We start from the raw sequence: 24484 nt of genomic DNA on the forward strand, positions 1-24484 counted from the left end.
GTAGTGACACCAGTGGAGATGGCTGGGAGCTGAATTTTACTAGCCCCTCGACATCGGGGGTGGTGGTGGGGGCCGTAAAATACTTGCGGGAGCAGCTCGCCACGACCCCTGATGCTGTGAAGGCCCGGTCGCATTTTAGGTGAGGCCTCAGTGAGGCCACCACCCCCCACCCCCCCAACACTTGGTGGCAGGGCCTTCATTTACATATTAAAATTAATTAAAACAAAATGCAAATAAACTTAACTGGTCTCAGCAGCCGTCCCACGCCGATTTTATGGCTGCTGGCCGCAACTCACACGCGTTCGGAGTTCCAAGGCAATGCACTGGTGGGGAGGGGGGAGGACTGAAATTATCAGGGCAGCGGGGGGGGGGGCGGGAAAAACACTTCTTATTGGCTGTGGGGATGGTGGGTAGGGGTTGAAGGGCAAATGTGAAGAGGTTGGGGGTGGTGGGGGGAGTTTGGGTTGGGACTAAAATACATTTTCTGCATTTAGGCCAATAAAAAAAACCATTGCGGGTGGGGGGGGGAAGGGGAATATTGGGAAACGGCCTCCAGCTTTTAATATTTTTAAGAAGTTGAACAATATACCTTTAAAAATTCAAATTTTTGTTAAGGGCTTGAAACTCTATAAAAATGGCGCCAGACGCCAATTACAGGGACGGACCAGCCGCCCCCTCTACGACATCGGGGACGGCCGTTCCACCTCCTACATTTAAATGAGACCCTGCGCATAATATTGGCCGATGCACATGGGCAGGCTGACTTCAGAGTACACTGCCGCAATCTGCGGTGCACTCATAAAATTCAGCCCCATGTATCAAATGACAGAAATGCTAATGTGATGAATTTTTACCTTAAAAGGCAACCGTCTGGAGAGAGAGAGGGAGAGATCACAGCAACATCACAGAAGACAGTCCAGCCAGGGACTGTGGAAAAATCCAGCCTAAAAGGAAGCAGCGCTGCAGCCAATTCTACACGTCAACTGGTGCAGCAGAGAACTGAAAGAGACCGCCAGCTCCAGTATGAAATCTTAAGCACCAGAAATCTACTACATCTCAACAAGTTCAAGACTACAAACACCAAGACCTGCACCTTTAAAAGGGACTGTCCTGCTTAGAAGATTCAACAGGTTTATCGTAAACCATGAACACATACCACACCTTGAACTCTTACCTTCTATTTTTTCTTGAGAGTGAATGTGCGCGCAAGTAGTGTTGCAAACATTTCGGGTAATGAATATTGTTCAATAGATAGTTAATCTTCTGTCTTAAACCTGTCACTTGTCTGTTTATTTGCCCCTCAGAACATTCAGGGGCTAACTCATCATTTTAAATAAAACACTATTGCAGCCAGTTGGGAGGTGAACAGTGGGAACCACTCACATCCATTATCACCTGTCCGTAACAACTTGGTTAGTGGGGAGGGGAAAATATTAATTATGCAGCCCTCCTGTGTTCCAAATATGAATGAGCAAACAGCTAAGTGATAATGGAATTTAAATTTAGCAGCTGGGGCACTGTTCTGTAATTTTGGGATAATTGCTCTTTTATTAGTCTAGAAATGACTTGAAGGGAACACGGATTGCTCTGTAAGGCAGATTTCAGTTTTGTTTTCAAGCCAACCAATTCCATAGCAAAACACATACAAGTGCACTGAGTTAAGAACTCAGGATCAACTATTTACAGATGACAGATACCCAATATAGTGCTTAAACCAAATGCCACTTACTCATAAAACAAACAAACCTTTAGCAATAACTTGTGACAGGATACAGTAACTGATCTAAATCACCCAAATACCTGTGGTTGTAACAAATGACTTCTATTCTAGATGATGACAGAAGCTGGCAAAGCCTCTTTGCTTGCTCTGTCATCAGCTAAATGAAGCTACCATTGAGAGGAGAATCACACAAATTCATGGAGTCCCGAGCTTATTAGTGGATGTAACTGAGATTAAACTATAAAATTGATTAATCTATTACACAGGATAACTGCTATCTTGTCAGGCAGATGGAAACAAGCAGAACCTCACACTTATATAAAGTCTTTACTGTATTTTATTGGTATGCTTTTCAAATGAGCATGAGACTTTAAAGTTGAATTTATTTTCCTTTGATAAAGCAACACACAAAGCACAATTAAAGTGAAATTATAATAAAGGATTGCAGTTGTTTAATCAATATTAATTTTACACATAATGCTCATATGCAAATAATTACTGTATCAATGCAATATGTGAAGTATGGTAATTATCAGTTATAACCAAAGATTTTTCATATTTGTTCTTGGGAGGTGAGCATTGCTGCCCATCCTGAATTTCCCTTAAGGTGGTGGTGGGAAGCCAGCTTCTTGAATCGCTGCAGTCCATGTGATGTAGGTACATCCACAGTGCTGTTAGGGAGGGTGCTGCAGGATTTTGACCCAGTGCCAATGAAGGAAAGGTGATATAGTTCCAAGTCAGGATGGTGTGTGACTCGGGAGGGGAATTTGCAGATGGTGGTGTTCCCATGTGCCTGCTACCCTTGTAGGTGTTACAGGTCATGGGTTTGGAAGGTGCTATCGAAGGAGCCTTGGCAAGTTGCAGCTGTGCATCTTGTAGATGGTACACACTGCTGCAACTGTGCGCTGGTGGTGGAGGGAATGAATGCTTAAGGTAATGGATGGGGTGACGATCAAGTGGGCTGCTTGTGATATTATAAATTTAAATGAGCAACAACTGCATCATATTTTCAATACAAGAATACTTGGTGGAGCCATCTTATTTTATCTGGTCCATTTAGGACACACAGTATTGGAACTAGATACTTCTGTACCTGGCACTAGAGTAGTAAGGGCTGCCTTCTTCTTCAAATCTCCTGATGATTGGTTCCTTTAGAGCAGCTTCATCTTCTGCAGAGAACTGCAAGAAAAATACAGAAACACTGAAACAAACAGCATATTATGGGGTGATAATTATTGCAGCAAAGTGAAATGTTAATGGCAGTTGTGTTTGTCTGATTTCTTATTTCCTTTAAATTACATAATGTTACAGTTCAATCCAAGTAAACTGAAATTCCTGACTTCCAATTTACATGTGTGACTAAGTATTAGTCCACAAACCTCTAATAGAAAAGCAAAACACTGCAGATGCTGGAAATCTGAAATAAAAACAGAAAATGCTGGAAATACTCAGCTGGTCAGTATCTGTGGAGCTAGTGTCATCATCAACCTGAAACGTTAAAATGCTGGAGAGAGAAACAAGTTATGTTTTTATTACCACAAACCTCTAAGCCAATCTCCATCATAACTTTTCTTGTCCTATTCTATTGTATTGATAATGTATTGAAGTTTCCTTTCTTGTTTCTCCTAAACTGCAAGTACAATCCTTCAGTCTTCATGTTCCTCCGCCCGCTCTCTGCATCCTCCTCTTATTAAGATGAAGCGAAGTGAAATGAAACTAAAAGACATCACACCATCACCCATCAAAATACTGAGACCCTCACAGCCTTGAAAAGGAGTGAGAAAAGTTACTTGACCCCAAGTTTACCTTTAAAAGGCTTATAGATAATGCACTGCTAAGGCAATACCATGCAAAGTTATGGAGTTTCACATTTTATTGGTCTGGATGAGCCACAGTAAGAGGCTGTTCAATGAATCTTGACTTCACTTCATCTGGACAGAAAGACATGTCTTTGCACCTGTGCCATAAATGCCACCAGTATTTTGACTACTATCAGATTCACTTAGCTGGCAGTACTCCGACCTCTGAGTCAGAGGTCAGTGGGATCAAGCTGCACTTTAATCTAGATTGATCCTTTGGATGAGGTTTTAAACCAAGGCCCCACCGGCCTGTCCAGGCAGATGTAAAGATCGCATGCCACTTTTGCAAAGAAGAGCAAAGAGATATCCTGGTGTCCTAACCATCAATTATCCCTCAACCAACACCATCAAAAAGCATGATCTAGTGATTCATTTTATTGTTGATTCTAGTGTGTTGTGTACCTAAATTCACTGCCTTATTTGTCTTCAAATAAGTGACTTCAAATGTAATTCATTAACTATGATGTGCTTTGGGATTTGCTGAGAATGTGAAAGGTGCTTTATAAATGCAGGCAATTCTATTATATTGTTTCTTGTGATTATGAATTAAATTGATTGGCTAATCACTCTCAAATCAAAATGAATGTGTATTTTCATTCAGTATTAATGAGGACCACAAGAAGTGAAGTTTCTTTATACTTCCAATTCTTTTTTGCCAAGAGAGTGTTCATCTTTCTCAAATAGTGCCTAAGCACTATTTAAAGGCCACAACCCAAGCACATAAAATGTGTATTTCATACATTTCTAGGTTAAAGACAACTGGTGTACACACAAGATCTATTTTCTAAACAATTTGAGTACACATATTCATACATATCCATTAACACCAGTTCAGAAATCTCACTCAGGCAGGCTGCATGAATACAGTACAGGAAATGAGAAGACAAATACTGTGACAATACCAGGTGCATTTCCAATGATAGGGCTGGTAGAACAGAGGAAATTGGTTATGAACTATACTAAAATTTGATAGTCAATTATTGATTCTCAGTTTATGCAAAGTACACACAAAACTACAGCCAATTACCATAGATCTAGAAAACAAAATGTTTCTGTATAGCATGTATTAGGTTTATTTCCACAATGGGTTGGCAAGCTTATACCAAGCGCAGTAGTTTTTAAGAAGGTGAATTTACTGTCTGTAAAACAAACAATATGCAGTTTGTACCGCGATTTCTGTCTTAATTATTTGAACCTCAATCTCACCTGTCCCAACTCTATATATTAAATTATGTTACCTGAAGGGGCCCCACATTACATTTATACGCACCTCCTTTCCATCCCTTGTCCTTTGGTCCTTAGTAATTGTTGCTAAAACAGTAGCAGCTTGTTCACCCCCCATCACAGAGATGCGTGCATTTGGCCACATGTAGAGGAACCTTGGGCTGATAGGAAAAACAAAAAATCAAGCTTAATAATATTCATTAATAAATGCAGCAAAGAGAGAACGCTCCTTCTCCCCCAAAAAAATCTTTAGATTTCAAATGGCAGGCTGCTTCAAACTACAGTACTGCAAATTTTGCAAATCAGAGCTCCTCTTTCTAAAAATAAAAAAAATCAGAGACATTTCACTGGGCAAAAAGTTTAAATGTAGTAATCATAAAACATACAGCAACAAACCTGAGCTGCCAAGACAGCAAGTGCTGGAAAAATCAGTAATGAGGTGGTTTAACTTTACCATAGAAACTTAAATGTTTAAGACATGGAAGATTCCACCCAAAATGTTAACCTAATTTTTCTTTCAGATGCTTAGAGATTTGCTTTGTAATTAATATTGGACAGAGCAAAGCAGTGCCATTGTATTCTGCATGAATACAATTTGCTACTGTATTACATTAACCTCATTACACTTATAATTCAACAATACTTTTGTAATTATCTTAATTGGCATGGCACTGTACAGCCTTGCAAACATCTGTTTCCAGCAGCTTGTATGAAGCACATGCAATTAAGTGCCTGTTCCATAAAATAAAAATCTCTCTTTGATGGTCTTGCAGAGACCAATCACAGCTAAGGTTTTTTTTTCCTTTGAGAATCTACTGAATGTTAACCAATACTAATTGGAGGTTGCACCAATTCAATTATTTGGTAACAATCAAATAAATTAGATTGATTGTAGTTGTGGAGTTTGTCCTTTTTTTTCTTTTTTTTTTAGGATCTTCCATTGATGAAATGTTATAGGTACTGTTACAACCAAGGCACGAGTAGTGCACTGTTTTTCTAGTCCCACTTGTCCACAGCTCACAACACATATTTAAATTTTTTTCCCAGTTACCGATACAGTCAATCATAGACTCTACTCTTATCCCAGAATAAAATACACCATCCAATTTTCTTTTACTAAACAACAAAATTATCAGTTTATTATAAAACAATACATAACCAGTAATGAAGCCAAGCAGTAACACACAGATTGAAATATAAAAGTTCCCTTTTTACCTTAGCCCTTCACACACACAAACGCATATACACGGGTTAACCGAAAAAGAGAGATTTACTCTTAGAGCTTTATTACAAAAAAAAAAGACAAAAGAATACTTTGGCCAAATACTTGCTAATTCTTGAAGAAAAACGAGAAGATATGGAAAGATGGCAGATATCCTTGGTTTTGGTTTGACATCCCATAATGCATAGATGGCTGTTACTGGGATCTTCCTAGAACAGTTTTTGTCTGACGAGGTTGAAGACAAGTTTGGGTAGGCTTTCCAGGAAAAATGCAGCAACAGTTTCAGCCTGTTTCTTACTTGCTTCTCAGAGCTTCTCAAACAGATGGAAAACTGGCAGGCTTTTCAAAGAGCGGGAACAGGCTGAGTTGGGCTTGTCCTTGGCAGGTTGATTCTTTAACTCCTTTTTAAGCCATTGTTTATAACCCAACTGCCTGTCTAAAGTGAAACCAAAAAAATCTCAGGAGTCAAGCCTCCTGACCCCTATAAATCTCGACCTGTCACTTCTTTGTAAACATCTTTCCGCACTAGCTGGGTAATTATCTGAAAACAGGTGCCTTCCAGTAAGGGTTTGGTTTTAGCACTCCTTGATTCTTCCAGTAACTGTTGTTTACAAGCACAGTCCAAAAGACCTTCTGATGACCTCTTTTTTAAAAAAAGTTCCAGCATCAATGGAATCTTTATTCATTTTTAACACACAAATCCTCATAATTTAACAAAAAACAAGGAAGCACTCGTAACACTACATCAATTAATACCATTATTCACATCCACAGCTTTGACCTTCATTATAATTAATTAAAACATTTACAGGATTCTGCATCAAATTAATGATATTATGATCATTTATAATTCACAACAAAGATACATTCCCTTAAGAAAAACCCCATGGGAAAAATGGTCCAACCGTGGCTAACAAGAGAAGAGAAGTTAAAGCTAGTTAAAGAAAGAGGTTTATAATGTTGCCAAAGAGAGCAGCAAACCTGGGAGAGTTTTAGATATCAGAAAAGGATGGCTAAGGAATTGATGGAGAGAGAAAACTAGCAAGAGACATAAAAACAGATTGTAAAAGTTTCTAGACGTATGTATAAAGGAAAAGTAAACGTGCGTCCCTTACAGGCAGAGACAGGAGAAATTATAATGGAAAATAAGGAAATAGTAGACATTAAATGAATATTTTGTATCTGTCTTCATGGCAGAAGACACAAAAAACATTCTGGAAATAATGGGGAAACAAGGATCTAATAAGGATGAGGAACTTAAAAGAAATTAATGTTTGTAAAGAAAAAGTACTGGAGAAATAAATGGGGCTAAAAGCTGACAAATCCTCTCGGCCCGATGACCGATGTCCTAGAGATGGTGGATGCATTGGTTTTGATCTTCGAGAATATTCTACATTTTAGAATGGTCCCTGTGGATTGGAAGATAGCAATTGTAACCCTGTTGTTCAAGAAAGGAGGGAGACACAAAACGGGAACTATAGGCCAGTTAGCCTGACATCAGTAGTACGGAAAATGCTAGAATTTACTCGGAAGGTAGTAACAAGGCACTTCGAAAATCATCTTATAATTGAACAGAGTCAACATAGATTTACAAAAGGGAAATCATGTTTTTGAGGTTGTCATGAGCAGGGTAGATAGAGGAGAACCAGTGAATGTAGTGAATTTGGATTTTCAAAAATAATTCAATAAGGTGTCACACAAGAGGTTACTACACAAAATTAGGGCTCATGGGATTGGGAGCAATATATTAGCATGAACTGAGGATTGGTTAAAGGAGAAAAAAAAGGAGTGGGAATAAATGGGTCATAGCAGATATTACGGTCAAGTGAGGGGTCAAAGGGCTCCCCTCTTTTCCCTATCCTTGTTTGATCACAACAGGTTTAAATCTTTTTTAAAGTGGGTGTACTGGTCAATTCAGTATGTGCTTGATTACTTACTTGCTATGATCATAACAAGAACCTATCGGACAGGTTTTCTTGAGTTAACAAAGAGGTTAACTTTAATGTACCTAAACCGAACCTATAAAATAATAAATAACGCGCCAACTTTTACTCACACACACACTCTGGAGGTTTACGCACACACAAATAGGTTACAGAGTGGGGAAAGGTAGATTGGTTGAGAGAGAGACAGAGAGAGAGAGAGAGACAGACAGACAGACAGACAGACAGACAGACAGACAGACAGACAGACAGACAGACAGACAGACAGACAGACAGAGAGAGAGAGAGAGAGAGAGAGAGAGAGAGAGAGAGAGAGAGAGAACGAGGGGGGAGGGAGGGACCCCCACTTAGGGTCCGCTCATATCAAGAGTGCAGTTGCTTCACTGCTGCAGAGAAAACACCAGCTTAAAACCACAGATAGGGAGGGGCTTGTCACTCAGATTCAAACATTGCAGTTAGCAGTATTTCCTCTTCTTGCTGAGAGAACAGGTAGTTCCTTTAAACCTTCTGGGTCTTGATTCTTCTGGGATATTAGTAGACATTTTGTCTCTCTCCTCACAAGTATTGCAGTGTAGGACACAGTGTAGCAAACTAGGTGATCATCTTAAGCTGAAAGGATGACTTTGCTAGCAGCTTGCCTTTTTCAAATGTCTTTTAAAAAAATATATATATTCAGATCTCTAGTCAGTAGACCAAAGAAAATCATTCAACAAAACATATTGGCGTCACACAGGTTCAGTGCTTGGACCTCAGCAATTTACAATCTATGTCAGTGACTTAGATAAGGGGACCAAGTGTAATGTGTCCAAGTTTGCTAATGATGCAAAGGTAGGTAGGCAAGTAAACTGAGGAGGATGTAAAGAAGCTGCAAAGGGATATAAACAGATTAAGTGAGTGGGCAAGAATGTTGCAGATAGAATATAATGTGGAGATATGTGAAGTTATCCACTTTGTTAGGAAAAATACAAAAGCAAAATATTTTTAAAAGGTGAGATACTAGGAAACATTGGTATTCAAAGAAATCTGGATGTCCTTGTACACAAATCGGAGAAAGTTAACATGCACGTACAGCAAGCAATTAGGAAAGCAAATGGTATAACAGATTTTATGACAAAGGATTGGAATATAACAGTATAGAAGTCATACTGTAATTATATTGGACTTTGGTGAGACCACAACTGGAGTACTGTGTTTGGTCACCTTATCTAAGGAAGGATATACTTGCCTTAGAGGAAGTTTTTTTTTAATGTAGTCTTTCACAGGATGCGGGCGTCACTGGCTAAGCCAGCATTTGTTTCCCATCCCTGATTGTACTCCACCACCTTCTCAAGGGCAATGAAAGTTCACTAGAATGATTCCTGAGATTGTACCATGAGGAAATATTGAGTAGACTAGGCCTATATTCCCTACAGTTTAAAAGAATGATAGGTGATCTCATTGAAACATATAAAATTATGAAGGGGTCTGACGGTAGACGCTTGGAGAATGTTTCTGTAGGAGAATTTTCTGAGCTTTGCTAATTATTACTTAACTTTGTAGAAGCAGAAAAGCAGGAGACAGCTTGTAGCTAATCTAACCACAACCAACGGTCATAAATTGTAGACAGAGCAGCTAACCACAATCAGACATTACGGCCAGATATGGTGTCTGGAGTGGGCATTGAATTAAGGAACTAGCTTGTTATTGTTGAAACTGATGTTTTGCTGACCTTGGACCCTGCATGGTGCACCGTTACGTAGGCAGTCGTGTGGGTGCTTATCTAATTGTGAAACTGTTAGCTCTGCCTCTTTTATACTATATAAGTCCACGGCGATCTGTAGCTCTTTGGGAGCAGCACTAGACCGCCTTTAGGTAAGGTGTGCTCTCCCATGATATCATGCAATAAAGTGTTTGTTCTCAACGTCTGAGTCCGGAGAATTTGTTCAACAATTGGGCACAATCTGGATTTTCTTCAACAGTTTCCCTTGGCTGGAGAGTCTAGATCAGTCTCACAATAAGGGGTAAGACATTTAGGTCTGAAGTAAAGAGAAATTCCTTCAAATGGTAGTGAATCTTTGGATTTCTCTATCGCAGAGGATTGCAGGTCCTCAGTCATTGAGTATACTCAAGACAGTTATAGCTAGATTTTCGGATAATCATGGAATCAAGGGATATGGTGTATTATGGCAAGATGGAGTTGAGGTAGATCAGCCATGATCTTACTGAATGGAAGAGCAAGCTCGAAGGGCAGAATGGCCTACCCCTGCTCCTATTTCTAGGACTAATGATTTCAAACACACATTGCTCCTCTCTCAGACTCTGAGCCGAATTTTATTTTTAAGGCGCCGGTCCCGCCACTGGGTGCAAGGCAGGTCGGGGGCAGGAGTGGACAGCTGCATGCGATTCACTGGCAGTCGGTCAATTAAACCTAATGAACCATGACTCCCAACCAATTCTGCAGTTAGTATTGGGCCCGGAGGTGGGGAGCAGCCATGAGGTTACGCCGTGCACATGGATTCAACGTCGCAAGCGGCTCAACAACCTCATCTGGGCTGCGAAAGTGAGCACCTGTGAATGCTTTCATCCTCTTGGACCTTGCATCTGGCAAAGCAGGACAGTACGTTGGGAGGACAGGGATCAACCCACCAGACATGGGCAAAGGGTCAGGGGATGCAAGATGACTGATAGCGGCATAGCATGGTGGCCCTGAAAGGAGGGCGCCCTGTCAAGAGCAACCTCACGAGGTCCCTAGAAAGGGGACACATGCAGGAGGCATCTGTGTGCCACCATCAGTGGCAGCTGGACTGCCAGCAGCTTATATATTGAGATTGATGTTGCTGAGGCAACAGTTTCCTTTGTTCTGTCTGCAGAAGATAGCACACAGAGAAATTGGGCCAAGACTGGCAATGCTCCATGTCTTGACCCGGATGGAGGCGGCGGCCATGGAGCTGGTTGGACCGCAGGACAGCTGAAGCGTCACAGACGGAGAGGCAGAGACACCTTCCCAAAATGGTAAGGTCGCGAAGGGGCATCCGCAGTGATAGAGCCATGCTGTTCATCAGGCATCTGGTGCCCTCAGGGGTCTGCACTGTAGGGCAAGGTAAGGGAATGGAGGCCCTTTATCCTTACAAATCTCTCTTCTCTTAAAGCAGGTCAAGCGGTGCCAAATCAGGCAGCCTCCAAAACCGTGGGGGAGCCTGCCACCTGAGGGGGAGGACGGAGCCTCAGAGAGTCCATCGGCACCTCATATTCCTGCACCCTCCACCAACGCAGATTATCGCACACCGCTGGGATTACAGTCGAGTTTAGATCTGGGCATACAACCTGATGAGCATGGCATACACACAAACCCGAGCAGCTGATGGAGGCTGTGACAACCCAAGCCTCTGAAAGACACGGGACTATGGGAGGTCAGGCCTATGCTGAACCCCAGGCTCATGACGTGCCTCTGGTGTCAGCAGCATCACGGGAAATGCTGCAGCTGCAGTGACAGGCCCGGCAACATCTGGCAGAGATGCCAGGGACAATGCTCGCCCATGCACAGACATTGGAGTCATCCAGGCCTTGAGTTCGACATTGTCTCTGACTGGTACACAAGTGGAGAGCCACATCCAACAGAGCAATCAATGTCTGCACGACATCTGTGCAGACCAGCATGTCCTCGTCTTCACCACGAGTGCAAGACAGCCCTGGCAAGGCAGAGAAAGGACAGTGCCGTAGTCACCACCAGGTCCTCTGCACTCTCAGATCAGTAGGGAGGTGGTAGTCTGCCTTGCTAGGGTGGAGGAGTGGTTGCCTCTCACAACTGAGGGCTCATCTGAGGGTGCTCTTGGCTTGGCCAGCTGCTCCTCTGCCAGTGTCGCCAGATCCTCCTTCATCCCTGCCGACAGAGGGTGGTACTGCTTCTGTGCAGGAGGCCCTCAGCATGCTGGGGCCCTCCAGGCCTAAAGCATCCAGAGGACGACCTCCAAGGTCATTCCTAGCCAAGAAGCAGCTAAGTCAGCAGCCTGCCTCCAACTTAACTGACTGCACAGGGGGAGTACCTCATAGGAGTTCACTGAAGAGAATAAAGAAGTGCACATAGAATCACGGGGTTATCACCGGTGAGTTTGTCTTTCACAAGTAAAGGGCAGAGTCAATTGTGAATGTTAATAAATCATTCGTCAAGCACAGACTACCTCACTTCCTCTTCCATCAAGCCTTTGGCCCTTTGCTGTAACCCAGCTTCTGTGAAGAAGCTGGAGAGTATATAATGGGTCAAATCTGGAGCCTGGCCAGCTCTGTGCTGCACAACTGTTCCATAAGCTGCTGCATCCTTAAGGAAGGAAAGCAACAACATGACTGCATAAAGGTAAGTCTTCATTGGTCAAGCTACAACTGGCAGTAAGGATCAAAGGACATCGCGAGCCTCCCTTGCACATGTCTCATGGCCACTCTCCCGTTGTGCCTGGGGTCCTTCATCTGGCTTGGTTTGCCTATCTTCCCCCTCCGCATCCTTATTGTTCAAGGAGGCAGTCCACTCCTTACTTACCTCGTTGCTCCTTGGCTTCCCTCTCTGCAGGGCCAGATTGTGCAGTGCACTGCAGACCACAATGATGCGTGAGACCCTCGCTGGAGCATACAGAAGGGTAGGACCAATCTAGGCACCTGAATCTCATCTTGAGCAGACCAATGACTTGCTCAATGGTAGCTGGCATTGTCCCAAGCAAGCGTTGTACCTCTCCTCTGCATCTGTGTGTGGGGTCCTCAGAGTCAGTAACCATGTCCTCAGTGGGTGGCTCTGTAGCTCTTGTCTTCAAAGATCCATCCCTAAAGGCAGGAGGGAGACTGGAAAAGTTCTCACACCTGGGACTGCCTCAAAATGTAGGCATCATGACAACTTCCCAGGAAGTGTGCACAGACCTGCAGAATCAACTTAGAGGTCGCAGACCAGTTGTACATTGAGAGAGTGGAAGCCCTTCCTGTTGATGAAAGCTGCTGGCTGGTGGTCAGGAGCCTTGATGGCTACATGCATGCAGTTGATGACACCCAAACCCAATGGCCCTCTCAGCCTGAGAGTTGGGATCCGTGTGAAATCGCAAATAATCGCCGGCCCTCCTGAAAAGGGCATTGGTGGCCTCCTTAAGGCACCAATTGGCCGGGAACTGAGAGATCTCTCACATATCCCCTGAAGATCCCTGAAATGATCCAGAAGCATAGAAGTTCAGCACTACGGTGGCCTTCAGGGCCACTAGCATTGGATTCCTGCATCATGACACCAAAGGTGTGTGACGGCCTCCCTGAAGAGGTGGAATCTTTGTTGGCACTGCCTCTTGGACATCTGCAGGTACTTGAGCCTCGACCTGTAGAACCTTTATGGAGCGCACCTCCTTCTACGTGGACAGCTCCATCTCTCTCTCCTCTGAGCCCTTCACCACCGTCTGAAAACTGCTGCTGACCCTCCTATGAGCTCACAGGTCACTGCAGTGCCACTGCAGGTGCCCAGCTCCTCCCTCCTGCTCTGCTGAACCTCGTCTTTAATGGGGTCCCCGAAGCCTAGATGAATGAGGCCCATGACAGATGCCCTCTCCCCGTCAGCGGTCCCCCTCTTCCTGCCCCTATTTGTGAGCCTTGCCCAGGTGTTACTTGTCTGTTTGCACCCCCTTACAATGCACCCCAACCCCACAGCTCAAACAACCTTCTCCTCACTCCTCTTACAATCTGTGATGCCCTCCCTTCGTTACCCTGCCAGGCCTTCGATGGTTGTCCACCCGATAGCCTCCCGTAGCAGGCAGCCATGCTCTCCCGCTCCATGTCACATCCGAAGTTCCGTGAAACGCATGCGCCCTTTGAAAAATCCAATCTGAACCATAAAACCGCTTTCAATTGGCCTCTAAAGTATCTTAATTATCTGCCCACTGCCTTGCCGTCGGACCTCTGCCTTCCATGTTTACTGCTATCAGCAAAATTAGGATGGGAGGTCACCACGCCTCTGTTCCGTCCATTTCGTTCCCTTAAAATTTAGCCCTCTAAGTGGAATCTTCTCAGTCCCACAGAAGGTTGAAGATGGGACCAGGAGTAAAATTTGAAGATAGGTTGGGTTAGCTCCCCAACGCGTTCCGAACTCCAAGCAGAAAAATTTCCAGAGGTGGTAAGATTCTCCCCTCTGTGAACAGCACCACAGACTCAATACAAGTACAATCTTATCTATAAGAATTCATCTGTAATCCACTCACTGCTGCCTGCTTTCCCTCACTTGCTCTCTGCCTCTATCACTTGATTTTTTTGTAGTCGTCCTCAGTTTTCTTTCATGATCTCCCTCTCTCACATACCCAATCTTTTTTCACAGGTCTTTTCTTCCCTCTGGCAGTCACTTTGCACACATTTCTTTTTTGCAATTAAGTTATTAGACAAGGAAATTATATTTTTCCAATTATGAATGGTCTAAATGGGGTGGGGTGGGGGTGGTGGGTATATCTTTTGATACACTGGTCCTCTAATTCACTGGTGTACTGTCCAACTGGGTACCGAGGAAATCTCCTCTGAAAGGCCATGGCCTTCTTTCTTTTTCTGCAATGTAGCCCATCCTAATACAGAATGCTAAGGGAACAGAATTTTACCAATTTAGTATACTGTATTCGATGCTCACGAGGCGGTCTTCTTTACACTGGGGAGACCAAACAGATTGGATGTTTGCAGAACACCTCTGTTCAGTCTACAAGCATGACCTTCAGCTTCCAGTCACCTGTCATTTTAATTCTCCCACTCGAACTTCTCTGTCCTCGACCTCTTGCAATGTTCTATTGAAACTCAAAGTAAGCTTGAGGAACAGCGCCTCATCTTTCAATCAAGCTCTTTACAGCCTTCTGGACTCAATACCGAGTTCAACAATTTCAGTTCGTAACCTCTGCCCCCATTTTGTTTCATTTTTCTTTGCTGGTTTTGGTTTTACTCTTTTTTTTTTTGTTCTTTTTTTGCTTTTAGATGGAGCTGTTCACAGTTCTGCCATTCACATCTCCTCTAGACACATTTTACTTCTTGTCCCATAACCACTCCCTTTAGCCTTGCACCACCAACTCTTTGTCATTTAATCTCTCCTGCCTTCCACCCAATCATAGACCTTCCCACTTGTTCTCTTTCCCACCCTCCCCAATTCACTTGCTTAAAACCTATTACATCTCTAACTTTTCCCAATTCTGATCAAAGGCCATCAACTTGAAACATGAACTCTACTCTCTCCCTACAAATGCTGCCAGACCTGCTGGGAATTTCCAGCATTTTTTGTTTTTATTTCAGATATCTATCTGGGACAGATGCGTATAGAGAAACAAGTAGTACAGCTACTTGCCTATATGCTCTTCCACACATTCCATAGTTTCCAGCACCATAGGAACCACCAACAATTACAGTAATTTTGGGAACATTTGCACATGCAACTGCAGTCACCATTTTGGCTCCATCTTTAGCTATTCCGCCAGCTTCATATTCTCTTCCAACCATGAAACCTTAAAAGTTAGGAAACAATAATTAATTAGACGACATTTATTAAGTCTTTGACATTCAAACTATAAATCTAGAAACCATTTCAAAGTAATTGAAGGAGAATATGACTGGATAAAAGGCAGATACTGAGATGTCTGTCATTACAATTCCTTGCTGGCGTTTGATTTTTTATTTTGCTGTCTGTCTTTTGCAATTATCTTCATTTACAAGGCTCCTCCATCAGGGTTCAGTCAATATTCATTTTGCTATAGAGTGAATCAGGTTAATGCCTCTGTTAAAATGTCAGCAAAAGGAATTTAATATGCATTAAATGCTATTGTAACAACACTGCTAAAAGTGAAAAATATACTTCAGCTTTTTATTTAGGGCTGCACTGTACTGCAAAAGTATTGGGTGCATCAGTAGCTATTAATGTAACACGAGGGGTGGCATATAACATGAATGGATCTGGATATGCAGAAGACAGAGGCAGTTTTCATTATACGTCAAGGCAATGGCTATGGGGCATTTTCACATCGGCAATAGCAGAGACTGCTGTAGCCTGAAGTTATATGGAGGAAAAAAAAAGACACTATGTGAAAATGGAACTGACAGAATCCTGCTCTGCAGGCAAGAGCTAGTTTATCTCAGTTTTAGATCTGCATACACAAGCACAAATACAAAGATTCACAGTAACGATAAAAGGGTAACTTTGCCTGAGGATAAACAAAAACATCTCAGCTATTTCTCCCTGACACTACAGAAAAATTGGTTAAAGGAGGACCAATTTTGAGGTATGTCTACAGGTGGCAAGTTACCATTTAAACTTTTAAGGGGAAGTGCAAGGGATGCCGAGAAATATATTTCAAAAAAAGGTCCCTTATATTTTTGAAAGTACAAAAAAAAACTGATTAAAAAGTATAAAACTGCAAAAATGTGGGAAGGTTTTGTAATCCTTGGAATGCATCCTTCTGGGCTCTCTTTATCTTTGATGATACCAGGAACATGAGGTATGGATAGGCATTCAGTTCGTGGTGGACATAACTGAATGAACAGATATTGCTCTTATTCTGATATGCCACAGCCAAAATATGGCTAGAGATGCTCCTTTTTTTTCTTACCTGTGATGTTCTGTAGAAAAATAAGAGGGATGTTCCGCTGACAGCACAGCTCAATAAAATGGGTTCCCTGTAATTAAGTATAAAAGTATTTTGCTTTGGAGAGTCGTAAGCAAGATAATGAGTTTCTACATATTCCTAATCATGAAAAAACATCTCGCAACACAAAATAATGCTGATGTCAGGCAAATTTATTGCTGTCTGTTGAAAATAGAGAACAAGCTCTATTGGAACAGAGGTTCAGTCTTTGGCCTACCAATGGAGACTTCCCATGTTAGCCACCAGGTCTCCCACAGCTCTGCAGTACGTTGAAAACATGCTATAAACAGCTAGTTTTATCCTGTTAAGTTGATAGGTTTACGTTTGACTTACGTTTAGCACTTCTTTCACATCTAACACAACACATGGGTCCGAGATAAGCCTGTCTTTTTGTGAGGTATGGTAAAAATGCCTTGTTCCTGTCCTAGTCAGGCTTCCTTCCCCAACTCTTCTGGTACATTGATGACAGCATCGGTGCAGTTTCCTGCTCCCACCCCGAACTGCGAAAACTTCATCAACTTTGCTTCCAATTTCCACCCTTCTCTCTCCTTCATATGGTCCATCTCCAACACTTCCCTTCCCCTTCCTTGACTTCTCTGTCTCCATCTCTGGGGATAGACTGTCCACTAATCATTATAAGCCCACCAACTTCCACAATAACACTTCCTCACATCCTGCCTCCTGTAAGGATTCGATTCCATTCTCCCAGTTTCTCTGTCTCCAACTCATCTGTTCTGATGATGCAACCTTCCACAACAGCGCTTCTGATATGTCTGCCTTTTTCCTCAACTGAGGATTCCCCCGCTCTGTGGTTGACAAGGCCCTAAATCATGTCCAACCCATTTCCCGCACTTCTGCCCTCACCCCTTCCCCTCCACTCAGTCCACAAGCATGACTCCGAACTTCCAGTTGCTAGCCATTTCAATTAACCACCCTGCTCTCATGCCCACATTTCTGTCCTCGGCCTCCTACAGTGTTCCACTGAAGCTCAACGCAAGCTCGAACAGCACCTCATCTTTCGATTATGCAATCTTCTGGACTCAATACGGAGTTCAATAATTTCAGCCCATGAGCCTCATTATTTTTTTATTTATTTTAGTTTTTTTATTTTATTATTTAATTTTTAAGCACATGCTAGTCTTAAACTTGTTTTTCATGTTTTTGCTTTTGGACAGAGCTGCCCTTAGCACTCTCTCTGGACTCATGCTTTGTCATTTACTACAACTATTTAGCACTTAATTTGCATTCTGTTCCATGACATCTCTGTCATTTAATCTCTCTTGCTCTCCGTTCTATCACAGATCTTCCCTTTTGTTCTTCTTCCCCACACCCCCACCCCCCTCCACACTCCTTTCACTTGCTCAAAGACTGTTACATTTCTAACTTTTGCCAGTTCGGATGAAAGATCACAGATCTGAAACGTTAACTCTGTTCTCTCTACACAGATGCTGCCAGGCCTGGAGAGTATTTCCAGCACTTTCTGTTCGCATTTCAGAGTTCCAGCATCCACAGTATCTTGCTCTTATTACAGCATTACCCTCTTTTAGGTTTTTAAATCACACTAGCACACCTTCATAAGATGTGTTTTGCAGAAGTGCTGTAAAAAGGCCAAAGCACTGACTGAAAGGCAAACAGTATTACATAGTATTCACAGCACAGCAACGGGTCCTCACAAGACTCCTTCCCCCCTTCTTCATCTAAACCCATTAACATATCCTTCTGTCCCTCTTTCCCTCATGTATTTATCTAGTTTCCCCTTAAATGTATCTATGCTAAATGCCTCAACTACCCCTTGTGGTAGCGAGTTCCACATCTTAAGCATTCTCTGGGTAAAGGTGTTAGTAATAAATTCAATAGGGAATAGTTATAACTCCTCATTTTCGGTCTCCCTTGCAAGTGGAAACATCTTTTCTACCTACCCTTTCAAATCCCTTCATAAACCTAAAGACCTCAATCAAGTCACCCCTCAATCTTCTCTGTTCTAGAGAAAAGAGGCCCAGTCTCTTCAATAATAATATAAAAACAAGAAATGCTGGATCCACTCAGCAGGTCTGGCAGCATCTGTGGAAAGAGAAGCAGAGTTAACGTTTCGGGTCAGTGACCCTTCTTCGGAACTGACAAATATTAGAAATGTCACAGGTTATAAGCAAGCGAGTGAGGTGGGGGTGGGGCAAGAGATAACAAAGGAGAAGGGGTAGATTGGACAAGGCCACATAGCTGACCAAAAGGTCATGGAGCAAAGGCAAACAATATATGTTAATGGTGTGTTGCGCAGTGGTTAGCACCGCAGCCTCACAGCTCCAGGGGACCCAGGTTCAATTCTGGGTACTGCCTGTGCGGAGTTTGCAAGTTCTCCCTGTGTCTGCATGGGTTTTCGCCGGGTGCTCCGGTTTCCTCCCACATCCAAAAACTTGCAGGTGATAGGTAAATTGGCTGTTGTAAATTGCCCCTCGTGTAGGTAGGTGATAGGGAATATGGGATTACTGTAGGGTTAGTATAAATGGGTGGTTGTTGGTCGGCACAGACTCGGTGGGCCGAAGGGCCTGTTTCAGTGCTGTATCTCTAAAATAAACAAAAATAAAATTTAAAAAGCATTAGTACAGATAAGGTGTTAACGGACTGAATATTGAACAGCAGCAAGTGTAAACATGAAAAAAAAGTGGGTAAGCAAACTGAACAAACTAAGATGAAATGAAATAAATGCAAAAAAAAAATTGCAAAAAATGTAAGAAAGAAAAAAAGAAAAAATAACTAAAAATGAAAGTAAAATGGGGGCTGTGATGCTCTGAAATTATTGAACTCAATGTTCAGTCCATTAGGCTGCAGTGTGCCTAATCGGTAGATGAGATGCTGTTCCTCGAGCTTGCGTTGATGTTCACTGGAACACTGCAGCAATCCCAGGACAGAGATGTGAACATGAGAGCAAGGCGGGGGGGGGGAGGAGAAAGTGTTGAAATGGCAAGCAACCAGAAGCTCAAGGTCCTGCTTGCGGACTGAGTGGAGGTGTTCCGCAAAGCGGTCACCCAGTCTGCGCTTGGTCTCCCCAGTGCAGAGGAGACCACATTGTGAGTAGCGAATACAATATACTACATTGAAAGAAGTACAAGTAAATCACTGCTTCACCTGAAAGGAGTGTTTGGGGCCTGGGATAGTGAGGAGAGAGGAGGTAAATGGGCAGGTATTACACCTCCTGCGATTGCAGGGTAAGGTGCCATGGGACGGGGACGAGGTGGTAGGGGTAATGGAGGAGTGGACCAGGGTGTCGCGGAGGGAACGATCCCTTCAGAATGCTGACAGGGGAAGGGAGGGGAAGATGCATTTGGTAGTGGTAGTCTCTTCAATCTTTCCCAATAGGTATAACCTCTCAGGTCTGGGATCATTCTTATAAATCATTTTTGCACCTTCGCCAGTGCCTCTATCTTTTTTATAATATGGAGACCAGAACTGTTCACCGTACTCCTGAGTTTGCTTTTTAATGCTTTCATGGGATGTGAGCATTGCTGGCAAGGCCAGCATTTATTGCCCATCCCTAATTGCCCTTGAGAAGGTGATGGTGAGCTGCCTTCTTGAACCGCTGTCATCTGTCTGGTGTCGGTACACCCACAGTGCTGTTAGGGAGTTGCAGGTTTTTGACCCAGTGACAGTGAAAGAACAGTGATATAGCTCCAAGTCAGGATGGTGTGTGACCTGGAAGGGAACCTTCAGTGGTGGTGTTCCCATGCATCTGCTGCCCTTGTCCTTCTAGGTGGTAGAGGTTGCAGGTTTGGGAGGTACTGGCGAAGGAGGCTTGATGAGTTGCTGCATTGCATCTTGTATATGGTACACACTGCTGCCACTGTGTGTCTGTAGCGGAAGGAGTTAATGTTTAAGGTGGTGGATGGAGTACTGATCAAGCTTTGTCCTGGATGGTGTCGGGTTTCTTCAAGTGTTGTTGGAGCTGCACTCATCCAGGCAAGTGGAGAGTATTCCATCACACTCCTGATTTGTTGGATAGGCTTTGGGGAGTCAGGAGGAGAGGTCTAACCAAGGTTCTATACAAGTTTAACCATTTACAGGCAAGTTTAACATAAATTATCTATTTTCAGTTGAATCCCTCTAGAAATTAACTCCAGGTCTTCACTTGCTTATTTTATGGCCTTATTAACCTGCATCGCTACTTTGTGATTTGCGTCTCTATACCCCAGATCCCTCTGCTCTTCTACCCCATTTAGAAACTTATTTTTCAAAAAGAGTCCTTATTCTTCCTACCAAAATATACCACCTCACTCATCTATATTGAAGTTCATTTGTCAGTTACCTGCACATTCTGCAAGCTTATTGCCTTCCTGTATTTGTCACAGCCCTCCTTTATAATAGCTACACCCAATTTGGTATTGTGTGCAAATTTTGAAATTGTACATCCAATTCCCGAGTCCAACTCATTTATGTAAATGGTGAACAACTATGGTCCCAGCACTGATCAGTGTGGAACACCACTTGCCACCTTTTTCCAATGTGAGTAACCACCTTCAACCCTAACTCTCCTTAGAGTCAACTGCCTTGATGGTGTCAACTAAAACTTTCCCCACAAAAAAAAAATCAGCAGAAAGATGGAATATATAAGAGGATGTAAATTATTTGTAATGCTTTGATAAGTGTTGTTACTTATGATTTAATATACTGAGTTTAGACTGAAAGCCTGCGATGGCTTAAGAATTTTGCACATCCTAATCTCCTCAGAGGGTACAGAAAAATAGTAATATTTATCATTGACAAATTGGAACAGTATAAGAGAATAAAATCTTTGAAATTATCTGAAAGGATGGTGGAAGCAGACTCAACAGCAACTTTCAAAACAGAATTGGTAAATACTTGAAGGGAAAGGAGAAAGAGCAGGAGAGTGAGACTAATTGGATAGCTCTTTCAGAGAGTTGGCACTGGCACAATGTCCTCTTTCTATGCTGTATCATTCTATTACAAAATTATCATAGATTGTGGTCTGATATGTCAGTGTTCATTAGCTGAACAATGGATTCTACAGCTTAAGGTGTATAAAACCTTCCTTCAAACATGCATCACACATTTCCAGATCTTGCTTTGGAATTTCAGAACTATTTAGCTACAAAATTTTGAAACACACATGTCATGCAGTAGTTCCTCCCTGGTCTCTAGATTTGGGAGTGCAATGTACATTGTGGAGTACAAGATAAAACTTATTGCTCTGGTGGAGTAAGTATAATAGAGTGATATTAAACAGCCAAGACCCAGTAGTGATTGATACATCACTTCTACAAGACCCAAACTGTAACCCAATGCTGGATTTAAAAACATGAGCATTTAAAAATAAATTGTAATAAGTTAACAGCTATAGTTACCAGGTGGTTCATATGAACAGATCATCAGACAGCAAATACATCCTTTATGAAAAGGATGAGAAAATGTTCAATATTGGAAGAAATGCATCACTCACATGAAAGATCAGGCAACTTTCAACAAACAGTACTCCCGTAAATACCAATTCAATAATATTCCAGGCACAAAAAAAAAATTAGGTTATGATTCCATTTATCTGGGGGAATAATGCAGCAGGATAGGTCCTGGTGAGCAAGTTTAAAAAAAAACGCCATCTTGCAAGTATGAAAAAAAAGCAAAGAAAAACCTGTAAACCTTTAACGGGAAGCTATATTTTCAATTTGTCTAATGGTGTCTATGGCAGGGAAGGGTGCCTGCATCCCGAGTGTTAACTGATTTTTTTTTGTCTTTTCAGACTGGCAAAATCAGTGGAGGTGAAAATGGACATGGGTGGGGACACAAAACAGCTCCATTGACTCAATCGGAATTGAATACTGAACCTGCTGTATAGGTTAGCAAATGCAATTTTGCCCATTTGTTTTGCCAGCATTTTTCTGTTTTATTTCAGAACTGTTGCATTTGTAAGTTTCTTTTCCTCTCTTTCACCTATTTCCCACATTTTCCTGCCTTTTTGTTCATGAGTTTCTCTTATACAATTTTAAAAAAATTTCTTTTTCAGTCTTTTAGTTTCTGATTAGACTAGCTATTGATTGTCTTCACTCTCATTACTATACATTATACTGGGTTATCTTTTGGTCTTCAGTTCTGATGAAAGGTAAACATCTGAAATGCTAACCTGGCTTTTCTCTTTACATTCCAAACTGACCTGCTGCGCATTTCCAGTATTTTCTGCTTTTATTCCAGATTTTCAGCATTGCAGTTTTTTTAAAATTTACATTCTTACTGGTGTTCTTTTAAACCTGTTCATTTATTTTAAGGATTTATGTACCTACACTCCTAAGGCTGGATTTTACCCCGACAGTGGGGTTCCTGGCTATGGGGTGGAAGGCATGGGATGACCCCGCCTCAGCCCTGTTTTGGACCCCCAGCGGGAATTCCACAGCGGGCAGCTAATTAACTGCCCGTCAGGGTCCCCGGTCCTTTAAGGATAAGGATCCCTGCCCCCAAGAGCTGTCAGCCAATCAAAAGCTCAGTAGTACCAGCAGCATCACCGAGAATGGTGGCCACTGCCAGTACTGCAGGAGATCCAGGACCAGGAGCAGCGCTGGAGCCCTGAACCTCAGATAAGTGGGGTGTGCTTGCCAGGGCCGCTCTGGCAGGCTCCAGTGAGGGAGGGGGTAGAAGGGAGGCCGTTGAGGGTAGGGGGGCTATTTGCAGATGGGCAGCCTTTGCCGCCAGGGGCTCTCCATAGGCCACAGGTTGCCTACGTAGGACTACCCCGACCACCTCCCACCCACTCCACAACAGGGAAGCCACTTGATTTTACTGGGTGAACTCCCCACGTAATGGAGGGCATCCCACCCCCCCACCCCCACCACTGCTGGTAAAATGCCAGTGGCGGCAGGAAGAGGCCCTTAAGTGGCCATATATTGACCACTTAAAAGCCTCAATTGGATCTGGGCGGGAAGGCCGTCTATGGCCTTCCTTGCCTCCGACAAAATTGAATGTCGTCAGAAGGGTGACAGGCACTCCAACGCCCGCCTTCCCTCGCTATTTTATGGCCCCCACCCCCCCAATCTCTGCCTCCCAGACCATCCCTGGAGGGTTGATAAAATTCAGCCCCCAGATTTCTTTCCTCCTTTACTGCATTAAGACGTTTAACATTTAAGGCATATTTCCATTCATTATTCTTGTTCCCAAAATGCATTACTTCACATTTCTGTATCTGCCATTTTAACACCATCAATGGTGAATGCAAAACTATTGATCCCAGTATATAAATCATAACTGAGCTGCCAATTAACACAACTTTTGGGCCATAAAATGACAACATACATCATACAAGAGAACTGTTCAATGGAAGATCAAAATCATTCTGGGCTGCTTATGTTCAGTGAATAGTCTATTCAACAAAAATTCACGTTGGTGCATTTCAAATCCATTGGGTTCCAGTGTACAGAAACAAGCTTGCAAATCAAATATGTAAATAACAGTCTCACTCATAATAGTGTGTACTGAGGTATCACATATCGTAGGGTCCGGTCAGTTAGCAAGCCTTTAAGGCATACTTCAAAATGAAGTGTCAACTTGCTGAAGCTACAACCCAGGACTACTTGCGTGTCAAACAGCATAAGCAACATGCAATAGGCACAGCTAAGCAATCCCAAAACCAATAGATCAGATTGAAACTCTGCAGTCCTGCCACATCCAGTTGTGAATAGTGGTGGACAATTAAACAACTAACTGGAGGAAGTGGCTCCACAAATATCCCCATCCTCAATGATGTGGGAGCCCAGCACATCAGTGCAAAAGATAAGGTTGAAGCATTTGCAACAATCTTCAGCCAGAGTGCCGAGGGGACGATCCATCTCGGCCTCCTCCTGAGCTCCGCAACATCACAGATGCCAGTCTTCACGTGATATCAAGGAATGACTGAAGGCACTGGATACTGCAAAGGATACGGGCCC

At 42.8% G+C, this 24484-nt stretch overlaps 1 protein-coding gene across 2 annotated transcripts in view; it reads right to left on the reverse strand.

Annotated features, from left to right (window-relative positions):
* The window catches only part of mccc2 (methylcrotonyl-CoA carboxylase subunit 2), a 150977-nt gene that overhangs the window by 19568 nt on the left and 106925 nt on the right, over positions 1–24484 (reverse strand). For both annotated transcript variants that reach the window (XM_068028822.1, XM_068028821.1), the window contains 4 exons: positions 16530–16596; positions 15275–15431; positions 4850–4964; positions 2814–2899 (listed from right to left, as the gene is read on the reverse strand). In XM_068028822.1, the coding sequence (XP_067884923.1) occupies positions 2814–2899; positions 4850–4964; positions 15275–15431; positions 16530–16596 (425 nt within the window). The remainder of the gene's footprint in view (positions 1–2813; positions 2900–4849; positions 4965–15274; positions 15432–16529; positions 16597–24484) is intronic.

The sequence above is a fragment of the Heterodontus francisci genome, chromosome 4 (assembly GCF_036365525.1).
Source record: "Heterodontus francisci isolate sHetFra1 chromosome 4, sHetFra1.hap1, whole genome shotgun sequence".
Lineage (NCBI taxonomy): Eukaryota > Metazoa > Chordata > Chondrichthyes > Heterodontiformes > Heterodontidae > Heterodontus > Heterodontus francisci.